Source organism: Symphalangus syndactylus, chromosome 4 (genome assembly GCF_028878055.3).
Source record: "Symphalangus syndactylus isolate Jambi chromosome 4, NHGRI_mSymSyn1-v2.1_pri, whole genome shotgun sequence".
In the NCBI taxonomy this organism is placed as follows: domain Eukaryota; kingdom Metazoa; phylum Chordata; class Mammalia; order Primates; family Hylobatidae; genus Symphalangus; species Symphalangus syndactylus.
Window position 1 is genome coordinate 45,758,396 of NC_072426.2, and position 25,132 is coordinate 45,783,527.

Here is a 25,132-nt window from a genome sequence, read left to right on the forward strand (position 1 = left end):
ATGTAAATGGTGCTTACTTCAGAGGGTTGTGAGAATTAACTGACATGATGCATACAGAATGCTTAGCCCTGTGCCTGGCACAGGAAAGGTCTTTGCCTATGTTAGCTGATCCGCTCGTTCTGATCTCTGTGGGTTTCAATCCCAAGATACTGCCCATCCTTCAAACCTCACCTGTCCCCACGTGCTCCTTGGACCACCCTTGGGTGGTCAGGACTTTCCCCCTGGAATCAGACTGGCTGGGAGGGGAGAATCTTGGAAAGAGATTATTGACACTTGCACTGCAATTTCCACACAAGTTTTAAAATTTAATTCTATACCCCCTTGTGAAATAGTTATCCTTTTCCTCCATTTTACAGATGATGATGAAGGGAGCATCAGAATTGTTAAGTAACTTGTTCAAGGTCACACAGTAAGTAAGGGGCAGAGTCCAAGTTTACACTGAGCCAAAAATGGCTGTCCCACTGTCACGTAGGAGGCTGGTTTACAACAACCCAGGATCAGAGTGCTGGAGGGGTTTCCAGGGGTCTTGTTAACAGTTCTGCCGGAGATCATACAGACAAGCAGAGCCAGCCAGGATGATCCTAATCTATACCCAGCTTCATATCGCTGTAAGCCCCCGCGTAACCAGGACTTGGGTGTTCTCATTTTGGGAGCCTTTTTTTGGAAAGACCCCCACATGTGGAAGGCAGAACGCATACTACAGACAGGGGAGCCAAAAGTGAGAGTCTTATGTTTAATCAGAGGAGAAAGCTGACATGGCCAAGCCAAATGAAGGCGCAAAGCCAGATTTCCTTAATTTGGGGGAGCCAAAATTGGGCCGCCTCCACGTCCAGCCATTCTCCATGGGCCAGGGTTTTCAAAGCGCCGCGCCCAGCGTCTCGCGAGGACCCTCCCCCGGGGTCCCCAGCTCTGCCGCGGCCGCGCCCAGATGGCCGTCGGATCCCCCCCTCAAGGACCCCCTGCCGGCTCCGCCCTCGGCCGCCCAGGCCCCGCCCCGGCCGCGCGCGGTCCCCTCGGCTGGCGAACTCACTCCGGCGAGCGAGCGGCGGCGCTCGGCATTGTGGCAGGCGGCTGGGGCCGGCTAGGGCGCCGGAGCCGCAGTCAGCCGCGGGGCTCGGAGAGGCGCGCACAGGGGCTGGGACTGCGCGGCGCCGCCGCTGCGAGCGCCACTGAGCGGTCGCGCAACTTCGGAGCCAGAGCGCCGGAGCCAGGCGAGCGCTCGGAGACCCGGAGCCGGAGGGGCGCGCCGGAGCCTGGTTCGAGAGCCGGCGCCAGGCACCCACCGCGCTCCGAGTGCCAGGCGGCCCTCCGCGCGGCGTGGCTTCCGCTGCCCCCACGGAAGGCACGGGCTGGCGCTGCCGGGCGCCGGGGAGGACGGCGAGGAGGAGGCGGCGGCGGCGGAGACGGCGGCGGCGAGGCTGGGGCCAGGGAGACAGCCCTGGGGGAGAGGCGCCCGAACCGGGCCGCGGGAGCATGTGGGCCCGGAGCGGAGCTCGGGGCGCGCTGCTGCTGGCACTACTGCTCTGCTGGGACCCGAGGCTGAGCCAAGCAGGTAGGAAGCGATCGGGCCTGGGGGCGCGGGGCTAGGGGACCCTTGCGCCTCACTCTGTCCTGAAGTTGAGGTGGTCTTTCGTCGCGTCGATGCGCGCAGGAAAAGCGGCAAGGGCGCCCAAGTTAGAATGTAGATTTTACTGCCTTCCGAAGTGGGCAATGGCGCATCCACATCACGGGAGGGGGGCGCAGGGAAGGGGGTTCACAGTAAGCTGAAAGCTCCCTGCTCGCTTCTGAAAGGGATCCCTTCTTCTCCCTGGAAGGGGTGTCGGAGTCAGGGTCTGAGTCTCCGGGAGGATCCGCCTCTTGGGGACGCCCGGCTCTCCGCGCGCCTGGCATCCGCCCGGAAAAAGAACTGTGGCTACATAAGCAAGGTGTGCGCTTGCTGCCGTACGCCGGTAATTTACTAGTCTGGTCCCGGCTCGCCTAGGCTCTTACGCGGTATAGGGACAGGAATCTGCAGGCTAGAGGGAGAGAGCGAAAAGACCTGCTGAACACAGTAAGCGCTCCGGCAGCCGGGGCAGGCCGGCTTGCAGGGCTCCTGAAGCGGGGAGGGGTAAGTCCTGCACACATAGCTTTCCCCGAGATCGCTGGGCCCGCAGGTCTGGAAGAATTTTTTTTTTTTTTTCTGAGTGTTGGAGGGTGTGTGTGTGTGCGTGTGTTGGATGCGGGCGGGGGTTCTTAGCGATCCTGCGGAGTTTCCTTTTAAATGGGTCACTGACATTCTCGCTGTCCGGGGAACCGACTAGGTGCGCTCTCCTTGGTACAGCGCCCGCTCTGGACCCACCAAGATGACTTCAGCGAACTGGTAGGCTCCGAAATAAAGTCCCTAACCCGCCTCTCTCGCCGTGGATGAATACGTTTCTCGCTCGTCCTGTAGCTGGACCCGGCGTCGCTGGCTGGGCTGCGTCTTCTCGGGGAGGCTGTGGACTGACTGGAGCCACCCTCTCTCTGGTACCCCAACCCAAGCAAGTGGGCTGGCCACGGCTGCCGGGCGCCTCGGCTCTGGAGCCAGGTGGGGACGGGGACTCCTGCACGGAGTCCTCTCTGAGTTGAGGCTGAGAATGGAGCAGGAAAACTGGAGCAGAAAGTGGACGAGATGACGCAGCCCTCCCCACCTACCTCCTGCTGCGATGTTGACATCCGCCCTTCCCCCCTCCATAGCCAAAGATTCCTCATTCTGGAATTAGTGATTCCCACGGCGAGGAGTGAGGGCTTGGCTTTAGCACATTCCCCACTTTTTTTTTTTTTCTGGTGCAAGTCCTGTGCAGTAGAGTTACAACACTCAACCATTTGATCCAAGTTAATTATGATTTGGGCAGACTCTGGTATTTAAAGCAATGTTTTGAAGTTGGAAGGTAATGATGGGGATGGGGGAAGGCAGGCTGCTGAATATCCAACCTTGTTTTAAAGGGTGCAGTTAGACGTGGGAGGTGCTTGGTTGGGCTGTTGGTTTCTGGTTGGAGGGGGTTTGAGGAGATGATTGAAGGGTAGGGTGAAGTCTCTGTAAATGGCACATGGGCAGGTTTGTGTCTTGGGAGGCTGCTTTTGTACCAGCAGGACAGTGGGATTAGGAATAAATACTTAGGTTACCAGGAATGAGGGGCTGCTGTAGGAGAAAGACAAGACTGGTTGGCCTATAGTTCTCTGGGTGGGTGGGCTTGCACAGGAAGGCTGGGGGTGGCCTGCATTTCTTGCTTAACAAAGCATCCAGCCCCCACCTTCCCCAGAAGAAACCCCAGGCCCAGGGCTTTGATGGATTTGGGCACGAATGGTGCCCAGTCAGAAATGGCCTCTAATACCCGGCTTTGATTTCTCACCAGCGAGCAGAAGCAGCATTGGAATTGTGCTCATTACTTAGTGCGGCAGGAGCTGCCTGCCCACCAGCCTGGAGAGGGGCCAACTGGTGGGGTCGGCCTGCAGCCTTCTCATTGCCCAGAATGTGTGGCCCTTAGAAACCTGCCTTCAGGAGGGAGAACATGTCCCTGCCTCCCACACAATCTTTTTTTCGCTAATGCCACAGGCACAGAGCATCATTCTTTCAGAATGTTCTTTGGGTTTTTCCAGTGGATCTTTCACAAGCCCCATTTCACTGATGGGGGAAATCAAGGCCAGAGTGTTGGCTTTCTCCAAATCTTGCCTTCACTTGGCCACAGATTGAAGACATATGAAGGGCTCTTGTCCAATAGCCAGACTGATTCAAGTCCAGCAGACCCTCCCTCCCATTCTTATCCACCCACCCCTCTGCCATGAGGCTCAAAACAGACTGAGGCAGGCGAGGCTGTCTCTGCAAAGAGGGATCTTTACTGGGGGTGTCCAAGCTCCCCTCAAGTGGCAGGCACCGCTCTCTCCTTTTCCCCACCCCCACCCCATCCCTGGTGAATATGGGAATGAGCTCCCTTCACAGCACTGAGAATATTTTTAAGCTGTAAAGTCTGATGCTGGAGAAATCAAAACTGGAACCATAAAACCCCAGACCCTTAGAAGGTAATGTCAGCAAGTGACTAGCCAGAAAAGGCCACTTCAAAAGCTTTGGTTGGCCCTGGAAATCTCCTCCCACCCCACCTTTCAGCCCTTCCTGGAGCTTTTAATGAGCCTTTCCATGGCCTCTGGCTGGGATGGTTGAGAAGGAGTCGAGGTGTCACGATAATACTTCTTTTTAAGGTGCAATTAAAATCACAGTTTTTGTAGTGTCTCTGCTTGGTGTGTGTGCTCACGTGCGCGCGCCTCTGCACACACAATGGTAGCCTGTCCTCGTCTCCCTCTGCACTCACTGTAGCAAACACCCATCTCACTTAAACAAATGGAAAATCAAGTGTCTTAATGGGTTTTCTCATTAAAGTGAAAGTACCACTGCAGTGAAAGTTCTCCTGTAATCTCTCTCCTCCACCTCTCTCCCCTCCCCCACAAACAGGGAATTCTGTAGGATAAAACAGTTCCCCTCTTTTCCAATCCACTTATTTAACTGTTGACACTTTGGGACAGGCCAACTTCCCCAAGGTCACATTGGGACTCACCGGTAGCGCCAGGACTTGAACTGAGGCCTCAGGACCTCAGTCTAGTGCTTCTAGCTCCTTCATTCCACCTGGGCTGGAGACCCACCATCATGGGTGTGGGCTCGAGACTCTGAAACTGAGGCACCACTTAAGGCAGGCAGCTAAAGATAAGATCGCTTTGATGGCTGCTTTAGACTGGAACTCATGGCAGGATGGAGGAAAGAGGTTGAGAGTTGGGAGGGTGAAGAGGTGTTCCAGGAGAGAGGGAACAGGGCAGAGCCAAAGGTCAGGAGTGAAGCTCTGAGACCGGGCAAGTGCCCAAAGGTGGTTCCACCGACCCCCAGCATTGGCCTCCTGAGCCACTGCCCTGACCTGGGGAAGGGAGACAGGTCACAAACCAAGCTCCCTTGGGCTGCATGGCCAAATAAACATTAGCATTTTAGAGCTCTGCACCCATTTGTAGAGTTGGGGACAGAATATGTTTTACTTTTTACTTATATTCAAAGCTTTAGGAGCCAGTGTCCTCCCCCACCTCTTTGTTGTTGAGTTTCTCCTGGACCGAAGGTCTAGTGACCCTTTTCCTGGGTGTCAGGGCTTAAGATGAGTACCCCCCATTCCCTGAGCCACAGAGGTTTTCTAAGGAGGTTTGTGGGCTGCCTAAGACTTTGGGGATGGGCTGGGGGGAGATGGATCCTTTCCATTCCAAGTGCTCTCAGACAAGGTGAGTGATTCTGAATAGACAGTGCTGGGAACCTCCCTCCCCCAGGGCCTGCAGGCAGCAGGTCTTTTGACCCTCAGAGTTGGGGTTGGGTGGAAAGGAGACAGCTTGGAGGCCACTGCCGCCTTCAGGAAGGGGCAGAGGGGGCTGGGTCATAGGCTGAGACTTGGGGGTGGGAGCCTGGGCCTAGGGAAACTGCTGCCTGGACAGATGGCCCCCAGAGGGTAGGGAGGAGAAAGCCGGCACTCAGGCCAGAGCTGGCGCTTCTCTTGGCGTCCTCCTCCTTCTCCTCCTCACCAGTTTCCTAAACAGCTTCCACAAATAGAGTCATTAAAGCTGTGAAGGCAAAATGAAACCAAACAAGTGCGTTCTGTGCTTTTCTGTTTCTTATTTTTTTTAAGGAAATTAAAAATACCGTAATTAGAATAATACAAGGAGAGAGCACTTTCCGGAAGGCCTAGGGTATGGGCACTTCCCACCCACTGGGTTGGCCCCAGAGGTTGGGGCTGGGGCGCCACCTCCCGCCCCCCTAGGGTCTGCGATCCGCCGGGGGCGCCGCGGGCTTCCCCCCCGCCCCCGGCTCCATGCATTTCCCTGAGGCAGGATCTTTTTGGGAGAAGCTGGCATCCCGGCACTGGCCTCGGCCCCCGACTGGGAGTTGGGTGGCGCTGGATTGGAACTCCAGCCCAGAGCCGCCTCAGCCGCTGCGCCCCCGCGGGCAGACAAGCCCGGGCGGAGCGCGCTAAGCCACAGGTCCCGCGGCGTTCCTTCCGGTCTTCGGGGATGCTAATGGCAGCGAAAATATTTGCCGAAGTGCAGGCATCAATCAGCCGCCTCCCCGCTCCCCCACCCCCACCCCTTTTGTTTCCTCTTCCTTCTCTCCAAAAGCGCTGGGCTGCTGGGAGCGCCCGAATTTACCTTTTCCAACTAGGCGGCCTGATTAGCATCTCCGCCGCTTGCGGGGCTGGATTCTATCCTCTCCTGCGTCCCCCACCCCCAGTCCCCATCTCCACCTCCCTCCCCAGCCGAGCTAAATCGGTCCACTGGAGCCCCAGGAGCTCTAACGCCACCGCCTAGCGAGTGAGTGCGCGGAGCCGCCCTCCTTCTCACCTCCCAGAACAGGCTGCCCCCAGCGCTTGCAACTTACCCCTTCGCGGCGCTGCACGGCTCGGCTCGCTTCTCCAAGAAGGCAGGCCTGTGGGTGTGAGAGTATGTATTAAGGAGTGTGTGGGGGGTGAGAATGTGTATTAAGCAGGTGGGCGGAGGTGGGAGTTTGCAGTGGGAGGGGAGGGTGGGTGTGGTGTTGCATTGGGGTGTCAGGTGTGCGTGGGGGCGAGGCATGCACTGGGTGTGTGCCGGAGGATGGATGTGTGTTTGAGGAGGGTTGTGCCTTTTGTAACTCAGGATGTGTGATGTATAGGCTGTGTGTGTGTTTGGGTGTGTGGGGGGTGGGCAATGTCACATGGGCACATTTGTGGTGTGTTTGTGTATGAATAGGTATGTGTAATGTGGAGACAGTGAGTCACCACCAGGCATGGGAAGCTCCATCCATTGTATTCCGTTGGGGATTCCACTTCAGGATGGGACACAGGCCATTTGCCCATCAGCACTTAAGAGACCTCATTTTGCCCCACACCTGCACTGTGAGCAGGGTTTGGCCTGAGTGCCAGGTTCTGCTGTTGGAAGGGCAGAGGACAGCTTCCCCTGCTGAGTGCGGATGGGACAGGCCTGCCTGAAGGTGGGTCCTGGTGCTCCAGGGGGAGGAAGTTTGGCCGAGATGGACCCTAAGCCAGCCCAGCAGCTTGGGCTACTGCCCTCCGGGAAGATCAGAGTCCCAGACCTGGAGTCTCCTGCAGTCAACTCCCAGCTTCCCCAGAGCATGGGAGTGCCTGTGGTTTGGAGATCTGCTCTCTGACCTGGGTCAGCTTATGCTTCAGCCTGTCTCCCCCAAAGGGAGTGAGTTCTCCTCTAGAGTTTGCTGGAGAAGGGGCCAGCAGAGCTTGAGTGGGTGGGATCCCCAGTGGAGAACCCCATCTCAGGCTGATGTGGCTGGGGCCTGGGACTCTCAGCGGTAGCAGTTGAAAGAGGACAGACACATCCACTCACATGCTAGACTCCACTGTCCTTACCACTTTCTTGGTCACAGAAGCATTTCCCTGCTTTCCCAGGGCTGTCCACAGGAAGGACTTCCATCACTTCAACTCTAGGATAAGATGGACTGTTCTGGAGCAAGGAGGCCTACAGGAAAATCACAGTCCCTTCCCCCACCCTGGTGTGCATGTTGCTTTACAGTTTACACAACCCTTTTATATGTGCAATCTCACTTTGTCCTTGTAAGAACTCACCGAGGAGGTGGAAGCTCTCACTTAGAAGGCTGAAGAGATAGGACTGGGACCCGGGTTTGTATTAGTCAGGGTTCTCTAGAGGGAAAGAACTAATATATATATAAAGGAGAGTTTAGTAAGTATTAACTCACACGATCACAAGGTCCCACAATAGGCCGTCTCCTGGCTGAGGAGCAAGGAGAGCCAGTCCGAGTTCCAAAACCGAAGAACTTCTAGTTTCATGTTCAAGGGCAGAAAGCATCCAGCCCGGGAGAAAGATGTAGGCTGGGAGGCTAGGCCGGTCTCTCTTTTCACATGTTTCTGTCTGCTTATATTCTAGCTGTGCTGCCCACCCAGATTAAGGGTGGATCTGCCTTTCCCAGCCCACTGACTCAAATGTTAATCTCCTTTGGCAACACCCTCACAGACACGCCCAGGATCAATACTTTGTATCCTTCCATCCAATCAAGTTGACACTCAGTATTAACCATCACAAGGTCAGAACTACTAAGCAGCCCTGGCCGCAGCCCTCGAGGAGGTGCTGTCTGTAAGTGTTGCTGATGTCCATTCTAGAAATGTTAAGTGGCATTCAGAGCATTGCAGATGCCATGTGAGGGTGACAGATGATATGCAGGGAAGAGCACAGCAGAGCCAAGGTTGTAAGGCATGGGGCTTCCTGGGGCGGGTGATGAGTGCCAGACCTTGACTCTGTCCTTTTCCGGTCCTTCTGAGAGCATGTCCTGAAGAGAGGATGAGATGGGGGCTAGCTAGCTGGGTATGTGGGCAGGGGTGCCAGCCGACCTCTCCCTACTCTTGGGAAATTTGCCCCTGTTAGCATCTGCTGTGTTCACCATCTTGAGGTGGACACCAATCCTTGGAGAACAAACCCTCTGGCCCCATTCCACCTCCCAGCATCCCAGGTTCAACTGAATGTGTGTGCTTGGGTCACGAGCCCTCTCAGCTGCTTCTGACTCTGTGGGCTAGGACCGTGGCAGGCCCTGGAGGCAAAAGGCCTTCTTCTTGGATTTCTCTGTGTGGCTCCCAAAGGTGGAACAAGCCCAGAAAATACTTTCCAAGCACTGGTAGGTATCATATTGGGGGTGGAGACATGGGGAGGTATCTCCCTACCTTCTGCCCTGCCCCCACCAGAGAACACAAAGTGGGTAAGAAGGGGAAGGATGGAATCCGCCTAGCACTTCTGTGAGCCATTTGGCAGGGGTAGGGGTGGGGAGATCCTTTGTCATCACCACCTTTGGGAACCCCCAGCTGCTCTCTTTCCACACACACCTCTCCCCGGGGCCTTAGCTGCGGGTGCAGCAGAGTGCATGGCATTGCCAATTGGAATTCTAAGGAGGTTAACACGGCCTCCCAGCATTGTCACTGACTAACTTGGTGACGTTGAGCAGCTCACCTAACTGGACTGTACCTCCATTTTCTCTGTAAAATGGGGGTAATAATAACATCATCCTCAGAATTGCCTTGAGAGTCTCATGAGCTAATGTATGGTAAAGCCCTTAGCACAGTGCCCGGCACACAGCGATCACTCAGGGCCTGTTGGCATGCAGCCTGCCCTGGAGAGAGCCCAGCAATGCATCATCATCTTCCTCCAAGGGAGTGAAAGCTGGGAGGTCAGGGCCAGGAGTCTCAGCCGTTCCTGGCCAAGGAGTTAGGAGACTCTGGCTCTTGATTTTCATTTACTGTGAGACCTTGGGCAAGTGCCTTTCCCTCTCTGGGTTCTGATTGTTTGGTTTCCCTTCCCATCTGTAAGTCTGGAGTGGGGCAGAGGAGGAAAGATGATCCATACAGGATGTGGGGTTTTTGTCTGGTTCTATCTGAAGAGGCTGCAGCAGTCAGAAAGAAACAGAGGTAGGGGAGGTCCAGAACCACTTGTGTTTACAGAGGCCCCTCCGGAAAGTCAATATATTGACTGGAATGCCCTTGCACGCATTATGCAGCCCTGGGTGTCTCTCTCACCGAAGCCATAAATCACCCTCTGGGAACTGGGTCCCTTTTTCCTGCTCCATAAGCATCTCCTGCCTCAGAAACTGAGAACCCCAGATGCCAAGCAGGGCCCAGGAGGTAGAGAAGGGCCCCACTGGCAGAGGCATCCTGGGCATGTGCGAGAAGGAGCCCGTGGTCCCCCCCTTGTCACCCACTCCAAAGCTCAAGTGTGCCCTGCTGAGGGTGTGTTAGGGACAGACTTTGCAGACCTGGCCCCCGTGTCATGCATAGCTTCATTTCTCAGAGGCAGGGGTAGGCCAATCTTGGGGGTTGGGGAATGAGGACTCCTGTCTCCATGTAGGGTATCAGAACACCAGCCCACCCTAAAACCTGATGCACATGCCCATTCATTCAGCCTGAGCAAGTGCTGAGCTCCGCGGTCAGAAGCTTAAAAACCATGGGCCTGACTCTTGAAGAACTGATGGGCTTTGTGCTGCTTCTTGAAGCATGGGCCAAGTGCCTGGCCTGTGATGCTGGGGTGCAAGGGGGGTTAGGGTGACGCAACAGATATGAATCATTCAAGGATGAGCCAAGATGTGTGTGTCTTGGGAGGGGTCTTGCGCGATGTTTAGAGGGCAGGCTGTGCAGTCACATTACTTGGGTTCAAATCTTGGCAGTGCCACCATCTGGCTGTGTGTCTTAGAGCAAGTTGCCTACCCTCTCTGAGCTTAGTTCTGAGCTTAGTTCCTTGATTTGTAAAATGGGAGTAGTAACAGCACCAATCTCATTAGATTTGGGGATAAATGAGATGATGCTTAAAAGTGTCTTGCATATTTTGAAGAGCTCAGTGACATTCACTACTGTCATCATCATCATCCTCATCATCATATGGGCGCCATGTATTGGGTGGAACAAAGGGAAATGTCTGTATGTTGAGAGGAAGAAGCTCTTGTGGCCTGGGCAGTCAGAAAAGGCTTCCTGGAAGAGGGAAGGTTTGCACTTGACTGGCCCTTGAAAGATGAGAGACTTTGGGTAAATGGAGAGTGTGGCCCTGGTAGGGGATGTGTACATGAAGGTATGGGTGGGAATGTCTGGCACATCTACCCAGGAGACAAATTCTACATTCAGCTTCTGACTCGTGTCTGATCATCTAGCAACTCAAGACTTCTAGGCCCAGAGGTCTCTTAGTACAGTGGAAAGAGCCCCAGCCTTTAGGATTTGAATCTTCCAGAGGTGGCTCACCCTCTGTGCCTCAGCTTCCCAATTCATGAGATAGGCATGATTCCACCACTTTCACCAGGTGCTGATGTGACGTGAACTAACACATATACAGTCTTGGTAGAGTGGGTGCTCTGTGGATTTGCATTGCCTTCCCTTCTCTTCCTGCCCCTCCTCCACCCCCCGATCTGGCTGACCCCTGGATAGGGCTAGAGCTGGGCCTCGGCCCTGATTCGCTCCCTGTGCATCTCTGGGCAGAACAGGGGGACTGAGAGTCCCAAAGTGGCAGTTTCCAGGTTGGCCAGAGAGCCAAGGAGAGGGGCAGGAAGAGAGAGGCTGCTTTTTCTGGTGCCTGATGTTCACCTGGGCCTGCCCTGACCCAGGAGGCATCCCCAGGGCGTCTTCTGCTGAGATCACCCAGGAGCCTGCAACCCCCAGAGGCCCCAAGCGGCGTCTGGAGGCATTACTGCCTTCAGGAGACAAAGCCCGAGGAAAGCAGCTCTGTAATGTGATCAGAGGCGTCCGCCTGCCTGGCTGGGGACCTGGACACCCATGCAGGATGCAGAGCTTACAAGAAATTGAGTCAGGAATTCCAGGAAAGTTGTCCCTGGCCCCCTCCCCCATCCCTGTCCCACCTTTGGTCATTCTGTGACACAGCAGAGCAGAGTGAGATTCGGAGTGAGCAGTGACCTGTGGTGGGGTGGGAGTCTGTCGGATGGGGCAGCCTGCGTTCTTTCCCTTTCCTTGTCACCAAGCCAGGGCTCCAGGGTTGGGGAGACAGGTTCAGCAGGGGCAGGCAGCATGGATTGAAACGACTAGGTGATGGCAGAGCAGCCATGGCACTAGGTGACTAGGGAGGCTGGGCCTGATTTTGCTCACTCATGTGTATTCCTGGCACCCAGAAGGTACTGGATAAATCTCTGTAGAATGGATGAATGAGAACTCACAGTCAGCCCTTACTCACCCGAGAGGTAGCTGTGATTTTGTCCCAGCTGTGCATGGACCTGCTGCTGTGGATGAGTAACCAAAGAATTAGAAGATTTTTTCATTCCTTTGCTTCCAGCCTTCCCCTCCTGCCTGCCTGCTTCCCTGCCTTCATTATCTGCTGCTTGCTTTCTTTGAGCACTTACTGTGTACCCAACATGGTGGAAGCCAGAGCCAAGTCTTCAGTGATCAGAGCCCCTAGGTAGGAAGGAATTTATTCACTAAATCCAGCGGAGCCACAGAGAATTAACCAAGTTTTGCGGTCAAGTGCCCTTGGCCCCTTTACATAGAGAAAGTAGACTGGCAGACACTTGCTGGGCTGGTAAACTTTGTACTTATCTGCAAGGCGGCCCTTGTAAGGCACAGCTGGTCCAGGCCACTTTAAAATGTTTGTTTCCTACTTGTAGCCACAAGCCCATTATCACTTCTCCCCACCTTGCCTTCTTGTGGCCCAAGAGAATGCTCACCACATGGACAATTGGCTGTGAGGGCTGAGAGCAAGTGTGGGCTGAGCAGGTGTATCTAAAGGCCATGGCCAGATCTGACTCCAAGTCTCAGCCCTCTATAGCAACTGCTACCAGCTTCTTAGCAGGAGCTGAGCTTGGTGCAGGAGAGCAGTTCTGGCCACGGGGTCTGGCTGATACAGACTCTCGGTGGCACCATGTCCAGTACTGACATCTTTGGGAGATTAAACATCCCCAGGCAGCAGCAAGCCTGGCCCAGTGACCATCCTTAGCTGGTGGCTCACTGGTCCTTATCAGGGGCCCCTGCCAGAGGTTGATCTGGAATTCCTCCCTGGCAGCCCAGGAAAGCTGGGGCTGCTGGGTACAGTGACCCCTGCTGCAAAGTTGATCCAGCCCCACATTTTCCTCATGGTCCATCCCACTTCTGTATAGACACACACACACACACACACACACACACACACAACGAAATGACAGCAGAAAAAGCCCCAAGTTGAGGACTGGGAAAACTGGATTCTTTTTTTTCTTTTTTTGGAAATAAAAAACTGGATTCTAATCCTAGCCGTGTAGCTAATCTGCTTTGTGACATTGGGCCAGTCCTTTTCCCTCTCTGAGCTTCCTCTGTTCAAATGAAGAGGTTCTGTCCTGGAATCAGAAAACCTGGGTTCAAGTCCTGGCCCCATCACTAACTGCAATTTCATGAGCCTGCATCTCCTCACTATAAACTGGGCCCCCTGATTGGTTGTGGGGACATTAAAGGAAATGGGCATGGTCAGTGAAGGTCGGTTTTCTTTCCTTTCCACCCGGAAGGAAATCCACAAATTGCTGGATCCTGCCTTCTAGCAGGATTTTGGATTGCTGGATCCCAAATCCACAGAGCCCGCCTTCTTTCTTTCTGATATTCCCTTCTTGACACGGGCATATTAGACATAAGGTAGAGTGGGGTTATCCTACAGACTTCTGAGATGCCTTCCAGCCGTCAAAGTCCATCGCTGTAAAGCACCGTGGGTACAGTTCAGGAAGGCCTGTGGGGTGACTTGGTAATTCTCTGAGGGTTATCAGCGAGGGGAGAGCCTGCCTTGTTATACACATTTGGGAGAGCCTGCCTTGTTATACACATTTGGCAAGAGCACTGGACTAGGAGTCTGGAATCTCCAGCTCTAAGGCCAAATCTGTCTCTGTGTGATAGGCAAATCTCACCCACCTTCTTTGAGTCTCAGTTTACCCATCAGCAAAAGGAACAAAAGAAGCTGAATGCCAGGTAGGGCCAAGTGAGAAAACACCCAGAGAGGTGCTTCAGAAACTGTTCTCCAAACTCACAGGGGTCGCTGATCTGAGGCAGCAGGAGGCCTGCAGAACAGCCCCTGGACTATGCGGTGCATCCTGGGAACTGCTGCCTGTGTGGCAGGGATGAGAGGGCCCACGTGCCATTTACCTGGCTTCTCCTATGCCTGGCTGGCCACGGCTGTTGAGCTAAGTGACAAGAGTTTTAGCCACTTCTCATCCATCTTTGTGCCCTCATACCCTGACCCCATTGCACACCCCACATCCCAGAGCAGAGAAGGCCTGGGTGCCACGTCAGAGAAGGTTAGTGTCAGTGCTGGGTTTGATGCTGTGTGAGCCAGCACACCATCTGCCATGCCCACCAGAAGTTACATAATCCCTCGGCCGGCTGCCCATTCTTAGAAAACGGGGCAGGCAGGACCAGCAGGGAGTAGAGAGTTAGAGTTTTCTTCTCTGCATTTTGTTCCCTCCCAGCCCACCACATCCCTGGACCAGTCTTCACTCTGAGTTGCTCCCACACTGTTCAGAGCCTGACACATAAATGCCAAGGCAGAGAGAAGCTCAAATTGGAAGGGGACATGGGTCTTGAGGACTGCTTGCCATTGTGCCACGCAGACTCGAGGACACCCTGCAGACACTGCCTGCTGGCGGCACACCTGGCTGGCCACACCTTGCCAGCCCCTCACACCGCTCCTCTGCTGAGCCTGTGGTGGGTTGAGGAGGACCACTCAAGCTTCTAGGACAAATAGAGTCTCCTCTTCCCCACCCCCTAGTTCCTACAGAGATATTGTCTTTCCAAAATCTTATCAGATCATAAGCATTTTTATTTATTTTTATTTTTTATTTTTTTTTTTGGGAAGGAGTCTCACTCTATCACCCAGGCTGGAGTGCAGTGGCGCTATCTCGGCTCACTGCAATCTCTGCCTCTCAGGTTCAAGTGATTCTCATGCCTCAGCCTCTCAAGTAGCTGGGATTACAGGCGCCCACCACCACACCGGGCTAATTTTTATATTTTTAGTAGAGATGGGGTTTCACCAAGTTGGCCAGGCTGGTCTCGAACTCTTGACCTCAAGTGATCCGGCTGCCTCAGCCTCCCAAAGTGCTGGGATTACGGGCATGAGCCACCTCGCCCGGCCCATAAGCATTTTTAATAACTGAATAACAGCCAGATAACACCACCCATGTATCATTAGGGTCTTTGGAATCACCGAGACCCAAGATCCCATCCTGTCACCTTCATTTGCTGGCTGCATGATGTTTGCCAGGCGACTTCACTCTTGTTAGTCTCAGTTGCCTCATCAGTGAAATGGGAATCATGAAGCCTGCTTCCCAGAGCTGCCTTAAGGATGGAATCAGATAATACTTGGAGAGGATGGAGAAAGTATTTAGTGATGGCAGCTCTGATCAGCAGCATCCAATTCCATTCTCTTTTTTTAACATCATGACCAGATCTGATTTATTGCAGGAATGCAAGAGTGGTTCCAAATGAATTCACTAATATTAATAACATGCCAAATTAATATTATGTTCCATATTAATGAATCTGAGGAAACAAAATCATATTATTATCTTCGTAGATGCTGAACAAAGCTTGGATAAAATACTACACTAAAAGAAATAGGAATTAAGGGATACTTTTCAGATGAGATAGATAGATAGAGATATATACCATGGAATACTACTCAGTCATAAAAAGGAATGAAATAATGGCATTCACAGCAACCTGGATGGAATTGGAGACCATTATTCTTTTTTTTTTTTCCTTGAAATGGAGTCTTGCTCTGTTGCCCTGGCTGGAGTGCAACGGCACGATAATTGGCTCACTACAACCTCCGCCTCCCGGGTTCAAGCAATTCTTCTGCCTCAGCCTCCCGAGTAGCTGGAATTACAGGTGTGTGGCACCATGCCCGGCTAATTTTTGCGTTTTTAGTAGAGACAGGGGTTTCATCATGTTGGCCAGGCTGGTCTCGAACTCCTGACCTCAGGTGATCTGCCTGCCTCAGCCTCTCAAAGTGCTGGGATTACAGGTGTGAGCCATCGCACCCAGCCAGAGACCATTATTCTAAGTGAAGTAACTCAGGAATGGAAAACTAAAAATCATATGTTCTCACTTATAAGTGGGAGCTAAGCTATGAGGATGCAAAAGCATAAGAATGATATAATGGACTTTAGGGAGACGGGGGAAGTGTGGGAGGGGGTGAGGGATAAAAGACTACACATTGGGTACAGTGTGCATTGCTTACGTGATGGGTGCATCAAAATCTCAGAAATCACCACTAAATAACTTATTATCCATGTAACCAAATACCACCTGTTCCCCAAAAACTATTGAAATAAAATTAAAATAAAAATAACATATATATATATATATATATATATATATATATACACACACACATACACATACCCTAGTCCTAAAGCTGGTATCTTATTTAATGGGGAAACACTAAAGGTACTTTCAGTAAGATCAGTAATAGATACCCTGCTGGTATTCACCTCTGCTAGTATTCACCACTAGATGTATTAGCAAATGTGATTAAATGAGAGAAGTCAATTAGAAACATTAGAAAGGGGTAAAGAAGAAGTAAAACTATTCCTGCCAGATAGTAAAACATACTGGAAGGCCTCTGTAATTAAAACAGTGTGCTTACTGGTGTGTGAATGGCAAATAGACCAAAGATAATATTAAGTTCAGAATTAGGCCCAAATGTCTATGGAAATACAGTACATAACAAAGGTGGTATCACAGGTCACTGGGGTTAATACAGACTTTTTAATAAATGGTGCTCGGACTACTGGGTAGCTATGTGGGAAAAGGTGAAATTTGATTCAAGTCTCACACCATACAGAGAGATGAACTCCAAGTGGATTTGGGATCTAGATGTAAACAATGATACAACTACTAAATGAAAACATGGGTAAATTCCTTTTTAAACTTGAGGGTGGGAAAGGCTTTCTAACTATGACTTAAGATCTAGAAGCAATAAAATAAAAAACTGATCAGTTTTATTACATGAACATTTTTAAATTTTCGACAAAAAAAAAATCACAGAACACCTTAAACAAAGTCAAAAGACAAAGTACTTGACAAACTGAGAGAAATATTCCTAACATATGCCACAGACGAAGGGCTGATATTTATGGTATATAAAGTGCTTTTAAATATCAAGGAACAAAGGATCAAGCCCTAACAGAAAGGTGGGAAAAAAAGACACGAACAGACAATGCACAAAATAAGATAGAACAATGACCCTCAAACAGACTCACTCAGAATTAGGTAAACATATATTGTAAACGACTACAAGATACCATTTCTCATTTATCAGACAGGAAAACATTAAACACCGTGGCCTCACATTCAGTTGTGGAGGGGGCTTGAGCACACGAGGGGCACTCACTGGGCCTGCTCTGTGCCCACCTTGGCCATTGTGTATGCATTGTCTCACTCAGTCCTTGCGATGACTCTGGGAGGAAGGTCTTAGCAGAAGAGCAAAATGGGACTTGGGAAAGTGAAGTGACCCAACCTAATCTAGCTTTTAGTGTCAGGGCCTCATCTGGGTTCAGCCCTAGCCTTTGGACTCCAGATTCGGTGCTCCTTCCATGAGCCCACCCTACACCCACTCCCCAAGGCAGGGACTGGGCCTTATCCGCTGCGCACCTCCCTCAATGCCCAGGGAGTGCTGGATGCTCTGGAGTTCCTTGTGGAGTGACTGGGTGGTGAGGGAATTGAACTTGGAGCTGCTTTATAAAATGCAGACTCTCCCACCAACGTGATTGTTGTCTCCCTAAAGAGCTGTTGATTGATGGACGGAACTGGACCTTTCCCACAGGCCAGTCAGCCAGCCTCGGTCAGCCCCTTTGCCATTTTAAGGATTGGTCAGAGAGAGTGGGTGTTTGTGGGTGCATGGGGAGCAACAAGCCCCAGGGGCAGATCAGCTGGCCTGCTGGAAAAGAGGCTTAGCCAGACCTCAGCTCCTACAGAGAGCGGAGGGGACCCTGGGAAGATGGTGGGGGCATGATTGCAGGAAGATCCTGCTCCAAGCCTGAGAATTCTGCTTACCAGTCAGTAAGTTGTTTATTACACCCTTGACAGTGTCCTCCTCCGCCCCTGCCCCTGGATCCTGAGGAGCCTGTAGAGGGCGGGGCAGGGCCTGCTGAGGGTCTGACCTCTCAAGGGAAAGGGGCCGCCGGAAGCGTGGATCAAGCCATCCACTCTCCTTCCCATCACGGCCCACTGGACCAGAGCGCTTGCCCGAGCCCCCGGAGGCCCTGATCTCTGCTGGAAGGGCAGGCTAAACAGAAATTCCCTGGGACCTTGGGGCATCTCCCTCTCACTTCCCTGGACTTCCTTTCCAAGGCTCCTTCTAGGGAGTTGTTGTGCTTCTGGGGCAGGGCGTGTAGTTCTCAGAGCTTCTTAGGAACCACAGTCTCGCGGACCCTATAAAGGGGTGCATGAGGGCCCCGTGTCCCTTGGCTTGAGTAAGAGCTGGTGGCATCTCTGGCTGTCCCACCGTCGCTGGTCAGGGTGATGCCTGTTGCTCCCAGGCACAGAGCGCTGCATACAAAAACACCCTCTTATTGACTCTGAGTTTCTTAAGAGCCCCACGAAGTCATCAGGGGGAGTGTTTTCACTGCCCTTTTATGGCTGGGCAAACTGAGACAGAGCTACCTCCTGACCTACACTGTTACCATCTGACTTTTCACCCCTACCGCCTCCTCTCTGCTCTTGCCTTGGTTTGGTGACTGAGAAAGATTAAGAAAAGAAGCATTGTAGACCATTCTAGATTGTCCTTCAAGGACACCCTGTCTTACCTCCATGTTTTCCCTAGGGGAACTCAGCTGTGATTAGAAGGAACCTGAGGGCCCTCACTCTGATTGGTCAGAGTGAGGAGGGGTACAGGCCTGTTTAGGAGCCAGGAACTTACCTCCACTCCATGGCTCAGCAAGGGAAGCTGCTGACCCCTGAACACACAGAGAAGCCAAGGCCAAGCAGGTTGAAGACAGGCAGCCCCTAGCCTCTAGCCCTCCTAGCTATACCACAAAGGTGGACATCAGACTGAGCAGAGCAGGCTAGTGGCGAAGGTCAAAATTACTTTCAATGTCCTGTCCACCAAGTGACCTGTGGACCTAGCCTGCCTCTCTGGGGACGGACGTTCCAAAGACAAGCAGTCACCTTCTCTCTGCCTTCCCCACCTCATCAGGCCTCCGGCCCTGGGTATGTGGGCCTCCCCCCACATCCCTGGAGTCTGGCACAGCCTCCCTTTGGATACTCACCATGGGTGGACAGCTGGGACCAGCCTTCCCCATAAGGGAAATTCTAGATCCCACCAAATTCCAAATTCCATGGCCTTATCTGGCACCATTCTGTCTGGCCTTTCATGGGTTTCCTTGTGTGGGAGGAAAGACCTCCCGCCCACAGAAAGATTATGGGGCAGGGAAGTGGGGGTTCCCCACCTTCCCACCACTCAAGCTCCCTGGATGTGTCACAGACTTGTACCATGGCTGGAACACACAGGTTGTTTATATGGAGAGCAGCCAGGAACAGGGATTTGAGGTGTGGCTGGGGGTAAAGACAATGGGCTTGACAGCAGCAAGCGACCTCCATGGTGAAGTCATTGTCCCATTTAACCCTGTCAGAGCAGAGATGCTACATCAAGGCAAATCACTTCCTCTCTCTGAGCCTCAGTTTCCCTGTCTGTTAAATGAGGGGTTGGACTAGTGAACCATAGGATTCCTTATAGCTTTCAGCTGTGCATCATAAAGTCCCCTTAGCCCAGCAGCCTATGGAATTTCCTGAGGGGCAGAAGGTGCCATTTTGACACCCGCTGGCCTCTTCCAAGCATTTCCTGCTGGGGACCCTAAAAACACAATGGGGTGAGGTGGGGGTTGGCGAGAGTATGGGCTCGGCCACTGATAGAGTCGTCATTTCACACATCAGCAAACGTGCCTCTGGAGGGAGTGCTCTCGCACTGAGCTTGGCGTGGCTGGCTCCTTGTCATCCAGGTCTCCACCCCAGTGGCCCCTCTCCAGAGAGTCCTTTCCTGGCCCCCTGCCTCTTTTACTCTTCTTCCAGTACTTCTTGCCATCTGGAATGGTTGTTTGAATACAGACTTACGTGTTGACTCCCCAGCCCGGGAGCGCAGGGCTGCGTACGCTCAGCAATGTACCCTTGATGCTCAGAACAGTGCCCAGCACACAGTGGGCCCTTGTGAACAGGTGCTCAGCAAACGGTAAACCACAATTGTACGTAAAAATCTTGAGTTTTTTTTTTTTAAATGCACATGTCTGGCCTTTACCCTGAAGGTTCTGGTTTAGGGACTGTGGGCCAGGTTTGGGCATATGAATTTTGACAAAACACCCCAGGTGATTCTGCTGCACACTTATGTTAAAAAGAGACTAGCTTGGTCATTCTCAACCTTAGCTGGACAATGGGATCACCTGGCACCTAGGTCCCACCCAGAGATTCTGACCTAATTGGTCTTGGGTTCTGGCCTGGGCGTCAGGATCTTTAAAAGTCCGCCAGGTGGTCCTCTTGTGTAGCTGTGGTAGAGGACCCTGGAACCTGAGGATCTCCAAGGCCTCTCTGATCCAAAATTCTGCATTCTTGGAAAGCCCTGCAAGGTTAAGCCACTTGTTCCACACAGCAAACTAAATTCTCAAATGGGAAAACCTCCTTGTTGAACCCTCCTGCGAAGATGAAGAAAGGGATATCCTTTTTGATCCTCGTAGATGAGTTGAAAGCATTGCCAGGAGCCTTGTGGCCCATCTCCGATGACTGCCCAGGAACTCCCAGGAATGGCCTTTGGCTCTGTGCACAGCCCCCTAGCACCTCCTTTTCCTGGCAAGGCAGCTGAGCTGTGTCAAAACCTATCTCATCTCCTCCTCTGATAGCACACAGTTTTAAATAAGATCTTCATTTACCAGAAGTTCACACCACCGTGTGTGTGTTATGTGAGAAGTAGCAATCTTGTGTTCATGAGGGAAATGCAGTCAGGGAGGGTGGAGGAGAGTCGATTGCAGAGGGAGTGCACAAGGAGGGAGGAACTAGTGGAACCTGAGCTGGTGGCCCAGCCCCGGCCCCGGCCCCAGCCCTGGCAGTGCCATGCTCCTCTTGGCTCAGCACGGGGCTGGAGGGGGAGGGGCTCCCGCTTTACAAGCTGACCTCAGCTGCTGGAAGGCTTGGAGCAAATGGGCATGTGATGTCACTGTGAGCTCCGCCAGTTGGCAGCCCTGGCCTTGCTTTGGGTCATTTACATGTCTTCAGTTGCTTAAGAAGGAGCTCTTACTGCCGATTTATTAGTTGCCGCCTGCCTAGCCTTGATAGCTGTGATAAGGAAGGGGTTTAGGGGCCATGGATGGATACCAGTCCCCCATGGCCATGCTGCCTCACTTCCCGGCACAGCCTGCCATGCAGCATGTCAGTGAATAAACCAATTCCAGTGGGATGGGGCTTGACAGTTTCCAGGGTGTTCTCATGCAGTCCCCCCAACCACTCTGTGAGATGGGCATGATTACCTTGCTCATGGAGAGGGAGAAACTGAGGCTCAGGGAGCTTGAGTGCCTTGTACACAAAGCTGCGACCTTACTCCAGGATTTCTGTCAGCTGTGTCTGCACCTGATGGGGGCTGGTGGGCAGGTCGCTGTCCCTCTGAATGTGGTCTGGGGTATTTCTACTTCCACAGCATTTGTCCGTTCTGATGGCCTAAATGCCAAGAGAGCAGGGATCAAGGACCAGTGTGCCCTGTGACCTTGAGCAAGGCTGTTTCTGCCTCAGACCTCAATTTCCCCAAAGGTAAAGCGAGAGTTGGACTGGGTGGTCTTTCAGGAAGGTAGGACCCGTCGGCTCTTCCTTGCAGGTTTTCAAGTGTGTCCTGGCACCGAGGAGATGAGGAAGAGGGTCCTGAGGTGGCCCCATCACGGGGTCCACAGTACAAGGTCAATGCACTTGTAATAAATATTGAGCCAACCAATGCTGAGCCGCATCCCTAGCCTCTGAATAAATAAGACGTTGCCCAGAATAACAGCCCGGAAGATGCTGGCGGCTTCAGCCAGCTCTCACCTTTGCCTCTCCCACTGGCCAAGCCTGTCACCCGTCCCTATACTCCCTTGTCTCCCCCTTCCCTCTGCCTCCCCATTCCACGGTCCATCACTCTAGCTCCAGAGGTGGCCACCGTCCCAGTCTGGCTTTAGTTTCTAGCTCTGCAGCCTGCATCTCCCTCTCCCAGGCCCTCAGCTGCCACAGCAGCTAATGAGGACCAGCCCCTACAGATGGCATCTGGGAGACAGGCCAGCCAGGTTCTGGTGGGGCTGAGGTGGGGCACAGGGACCTGGAGGTGGGGCACAGGGGAGTGTGCCTTTTTTAATCCCCAGCACCAGACAGAAGCCTTTCCTTCTTTGTCAGGACCCCTGCTGGCATTTCCTCCTGCAGCCCATCCCTGGGAGATGAACTGGTCCAACTCCTGCAGGAGACCAGCCCACTCTAACTGTTCTTGGCTGAGGCCACCAGGAGATTAGAAACAGGGTCCACAAAAGAACCTGGTCCCAGGGTGCTCCAGGCCACACAGGCACACTTGATTTGATGCTTCTCTGCCTGATGGGTGTGTGAGTACAGTTATATGTGTTATATGGCTCCCTTCAATTTTACGGTTCAAGTTTCTCAGGGGCAGAGCCTGTTAGGTCAAGTGTGAAGTTACAAAATGTTAGCACTGAAGAGATATGTTCCTCATTTTATAGATGAGGAAATTAACCCCCGGAGTGGGGGGTGGAGATAAGGACACTTGCCCAGGGTCACACAGCCAGAAAGCAGCAAAAGAGCCTGGATTTGGGGCCTGATTAGGGCCTGTGCCCTTGGCCCGCAGTTGACACCGCCCCCTCCAGGGGCTTTTGCTGGGGCCCTCACCGAGATGATGCTTCATTCTTGAGATTCAGGCCTGGCCCAGAGAAGTCCAAGCCAGGGAATCGAAGCTTCTTGGTCCCAAGGTTTATGGACTGCCCTGGGGAAACAGTGCCCCATCGGAAAACCTGCTCTCTGCTCTATGAAAAGGACCTTCACCATGTTGTGGGGTTTCACTGGAAGTGTTCTGGGGGCCAGCATAAGAAGCAAAGCCCCTTGTATGACCTTCCTTTGGTCTGTCAAGCTGTGTGAGAACCAGCAGGGAGCCCCTGGGGTGGGAGGCTCAAAGCCCCAGGCAGAACACACCTTCCCTTTGCAAGGCACTTTCTAGATGGAATCTCTGGGGAGAAGCCTAATAGCTCAGTGCAAGAGGCGTGTGGGGTTTCATCCCCATTCTACAGGTGAGAGCACCTAGATGCAGCTAGAATACTTGGCCAGAGTCTTGTGGCTAAGACAGTCCCCCAGCCAGTTCCAGGCTGCTGGGTCTGAGGGCCCTGCTGCCTTATTAGGCACTTGGGAGACTTGGAACCCTGGGCTTCCCTTGCTCTATTTGCAGAAGTCCCAGGGTCATTCTGAACACATCAGGGAGACTCATCCTAAAACCTGGGTTGAGGGGACAGGATTTGGCATCCAGATCCTCTCCCCAGCAGGCCAGATAGATTCCCGCTGGTCTCCTGGCCCAGAAGGAGAGGCCAGCCCTTCCCACCCCCAGCACCCAGGGTGGCCCCTCCTCCCCCAGCCTGGCTGCAATGCCGGGCCTCTATTGCAGGACTCTCTGCCTTGCTGCCGCTGCCGCTGCCGCTGCCACTGCCTCTGCCTCTGACAGACATCCCGCCCCAGAAGATAAGGATCCTGTCTGGCGCCGGAGTGCTTTTTTTCCTCCTTCTTTCCGAATCTGTTCCCTGATTATCTGCAGACAGCCCCTCGCTAGGGGAGCCACCAGGGAAGGGGCCCAGACCACAGAGAAAGACAGGAGGGGTGGGACTAAGAGGCCTGCAGCCACCAGACCTCCCTCTAGCACTAGCCCTTCCGAACCCCTCTGGGAGCTTGATGGTCATTTGCTGAGCCCCCACTGTAGCCAGAGCCCTGAACTCAGCAGAGAGCTAAGGACTGGTTTCCCTGGGTGGGACTGACCCACTTCAGCGGGAAGAAGAGGGTATGTGGACTGGAGGCTGTGCCAGCGTGGGCTGGGATGGGGACAGAGGGTGGGGTTCCTTCCGTGGTCAGCATTCCTCAGCCTTGGGCCTGGAGAGCACCCAGAGGGGATGTGGTAGAGGCTTCAGCCAGCCAGACGGCCACATCCTGTGGGAGATGCTGGCCCTTCCCAGGCCAGACAGTGGGAGGACACTTAGGGACAGGTAGGGGGGTCCTAGGGGGCTCCCGGAGCCCAGCCTCCAGCTCTGAGGACTGAGCTTAGAGAATGGCCAGGGCTGGTGTGGCCTCTTGGCCTCAACCTGAAAAGGAAGGGCAGCTCCCCACCAATTGGGCCTCAGACAAGGCACCATTGTGGAATTCCAGCCTTAGAGTGCCCGAACTGCTGAGAGCCCTAGAGAGCACCTGGTTGCATCTGGGCCGTCTATAGACAGAGGGACCCATGTGGAAGGCAAAGGGATCATTCCCACCTCGCCCACTGGCATGTCAGGAGCCTGCAGCATGGGTCCTACTGCCCTGGGAGCTGGGAGCCCTAGTTCAGGTCCACACTCTGCCACTAATATGCTGTGTGACTTTAGGCAAGTTCCTTTCCCTCTCTGGGTCTCACTCATCAACTGTAAACTGAAGAGGCCTTCTGGTGGGGGCAGGAGGGAACAGTGGAGATCTGAGCCCAAAGACCTTTCCAAACCTTGTCAAACTCCTTAGGGTTGTTGTAAGATTCAATGAGATATTGGAGGTGACACCTTGGCTTAGAGTAGGTGCCCCATAAGTATGAGTATGTCCAGCCCTTGACAGCTCAGACTAGGGAGCCCCAGGACTGGGCAAAGCCTGGGCAGTTGAATTCCCCTCTGTGAGAATGTGCTTGTGTAGCCTTAGAGAAAAACCCTACACCTTCTCTGTCCCCAGAATGCCTTGCCATGTCCACCCTGCCTCACCTAAAACATGTGGGGGAAGGGAAGCAATGCAGGATCATTTTTTATGGCTTCCTGGCCCTGGAGCCAGAGGGCTGAGGATCGGGTGGTGTGGGCCGGATTCCTGAGCCCCCCTTCAGAGCCAGCTCGTAAATATGAAGCCGGGGCAGGGAGGAGCTGGCTGTTAAGCTGTCAGCAGAGGCCCACTTAGAAAGTCGTAAAGCATTTCTTAGAGCTCCTCAGAGCTGGGACCCAGGGCCCTCCCGCCCCACCCTAACCGGCAGTGGCCTCCTCATTCGTGGGTGCTGGGCTTCCCTGCCCAAGCCCCGACTGGAGACTCCCTGGCTCTTGCCATTAGCTGGGCCTTGGTTTCCTCTCTGTGCAAAGAAAGTCTGCTCTGGTTCTCCTCTGGGAGAATGGATGGGGAGGTCCAGTGAAGCCCTCAAGAGGCCAGAGGGACCCTGGTCCTGAGAGCAGTGAACCCCTATATTTATCATTCCCTTCTCTGTACCTCACTCCAAGGGGACCCAGAACCTACCCCCAAGGAGCTCACAAAATTCCACTTAGGAATGAGAGAAGATGCATGCCCCTGAAGAGAATGCCCACATTTTCTCCAGCTCAGAGGAGTGAGCTCCATGGCTGGGATGTGGAAGGCTTCTGGGGGAGGTGGAGGTGTAGATGGGGCTCCAGGGGATT

The 25,132-nt window shown here is 53.3% G+C and overlaps 1 protein-coding gene across 2 annotated transcripts in view; it reads left to right on the top strand.

The window, feature by feature from the left end:
- The first annotated feature begins 1,039 nt into the window (after positions 1-1,039).
- The window catches only part of UNC5B (unc-5 netrin receptor B), an 89,482-nt gene continuing 65,389 nt past the window's right edge, over positions 1,040-25,132 (top strand). For both annotated transcript variants that reach the window (XM_055274597.2, XM_055274598.2), the window contains exon 1: positions 1,040-1,552. In XM_055274597.2, coding sequence (XP_055130572.1) covers positions 1,474-1,552 — 79 coding nt within the window. In that variant the 5' untranslated portion in view covers positions 1,040-1,473. The remainder of the gene's footprint in view (positions 1,553-25,132) is intronic.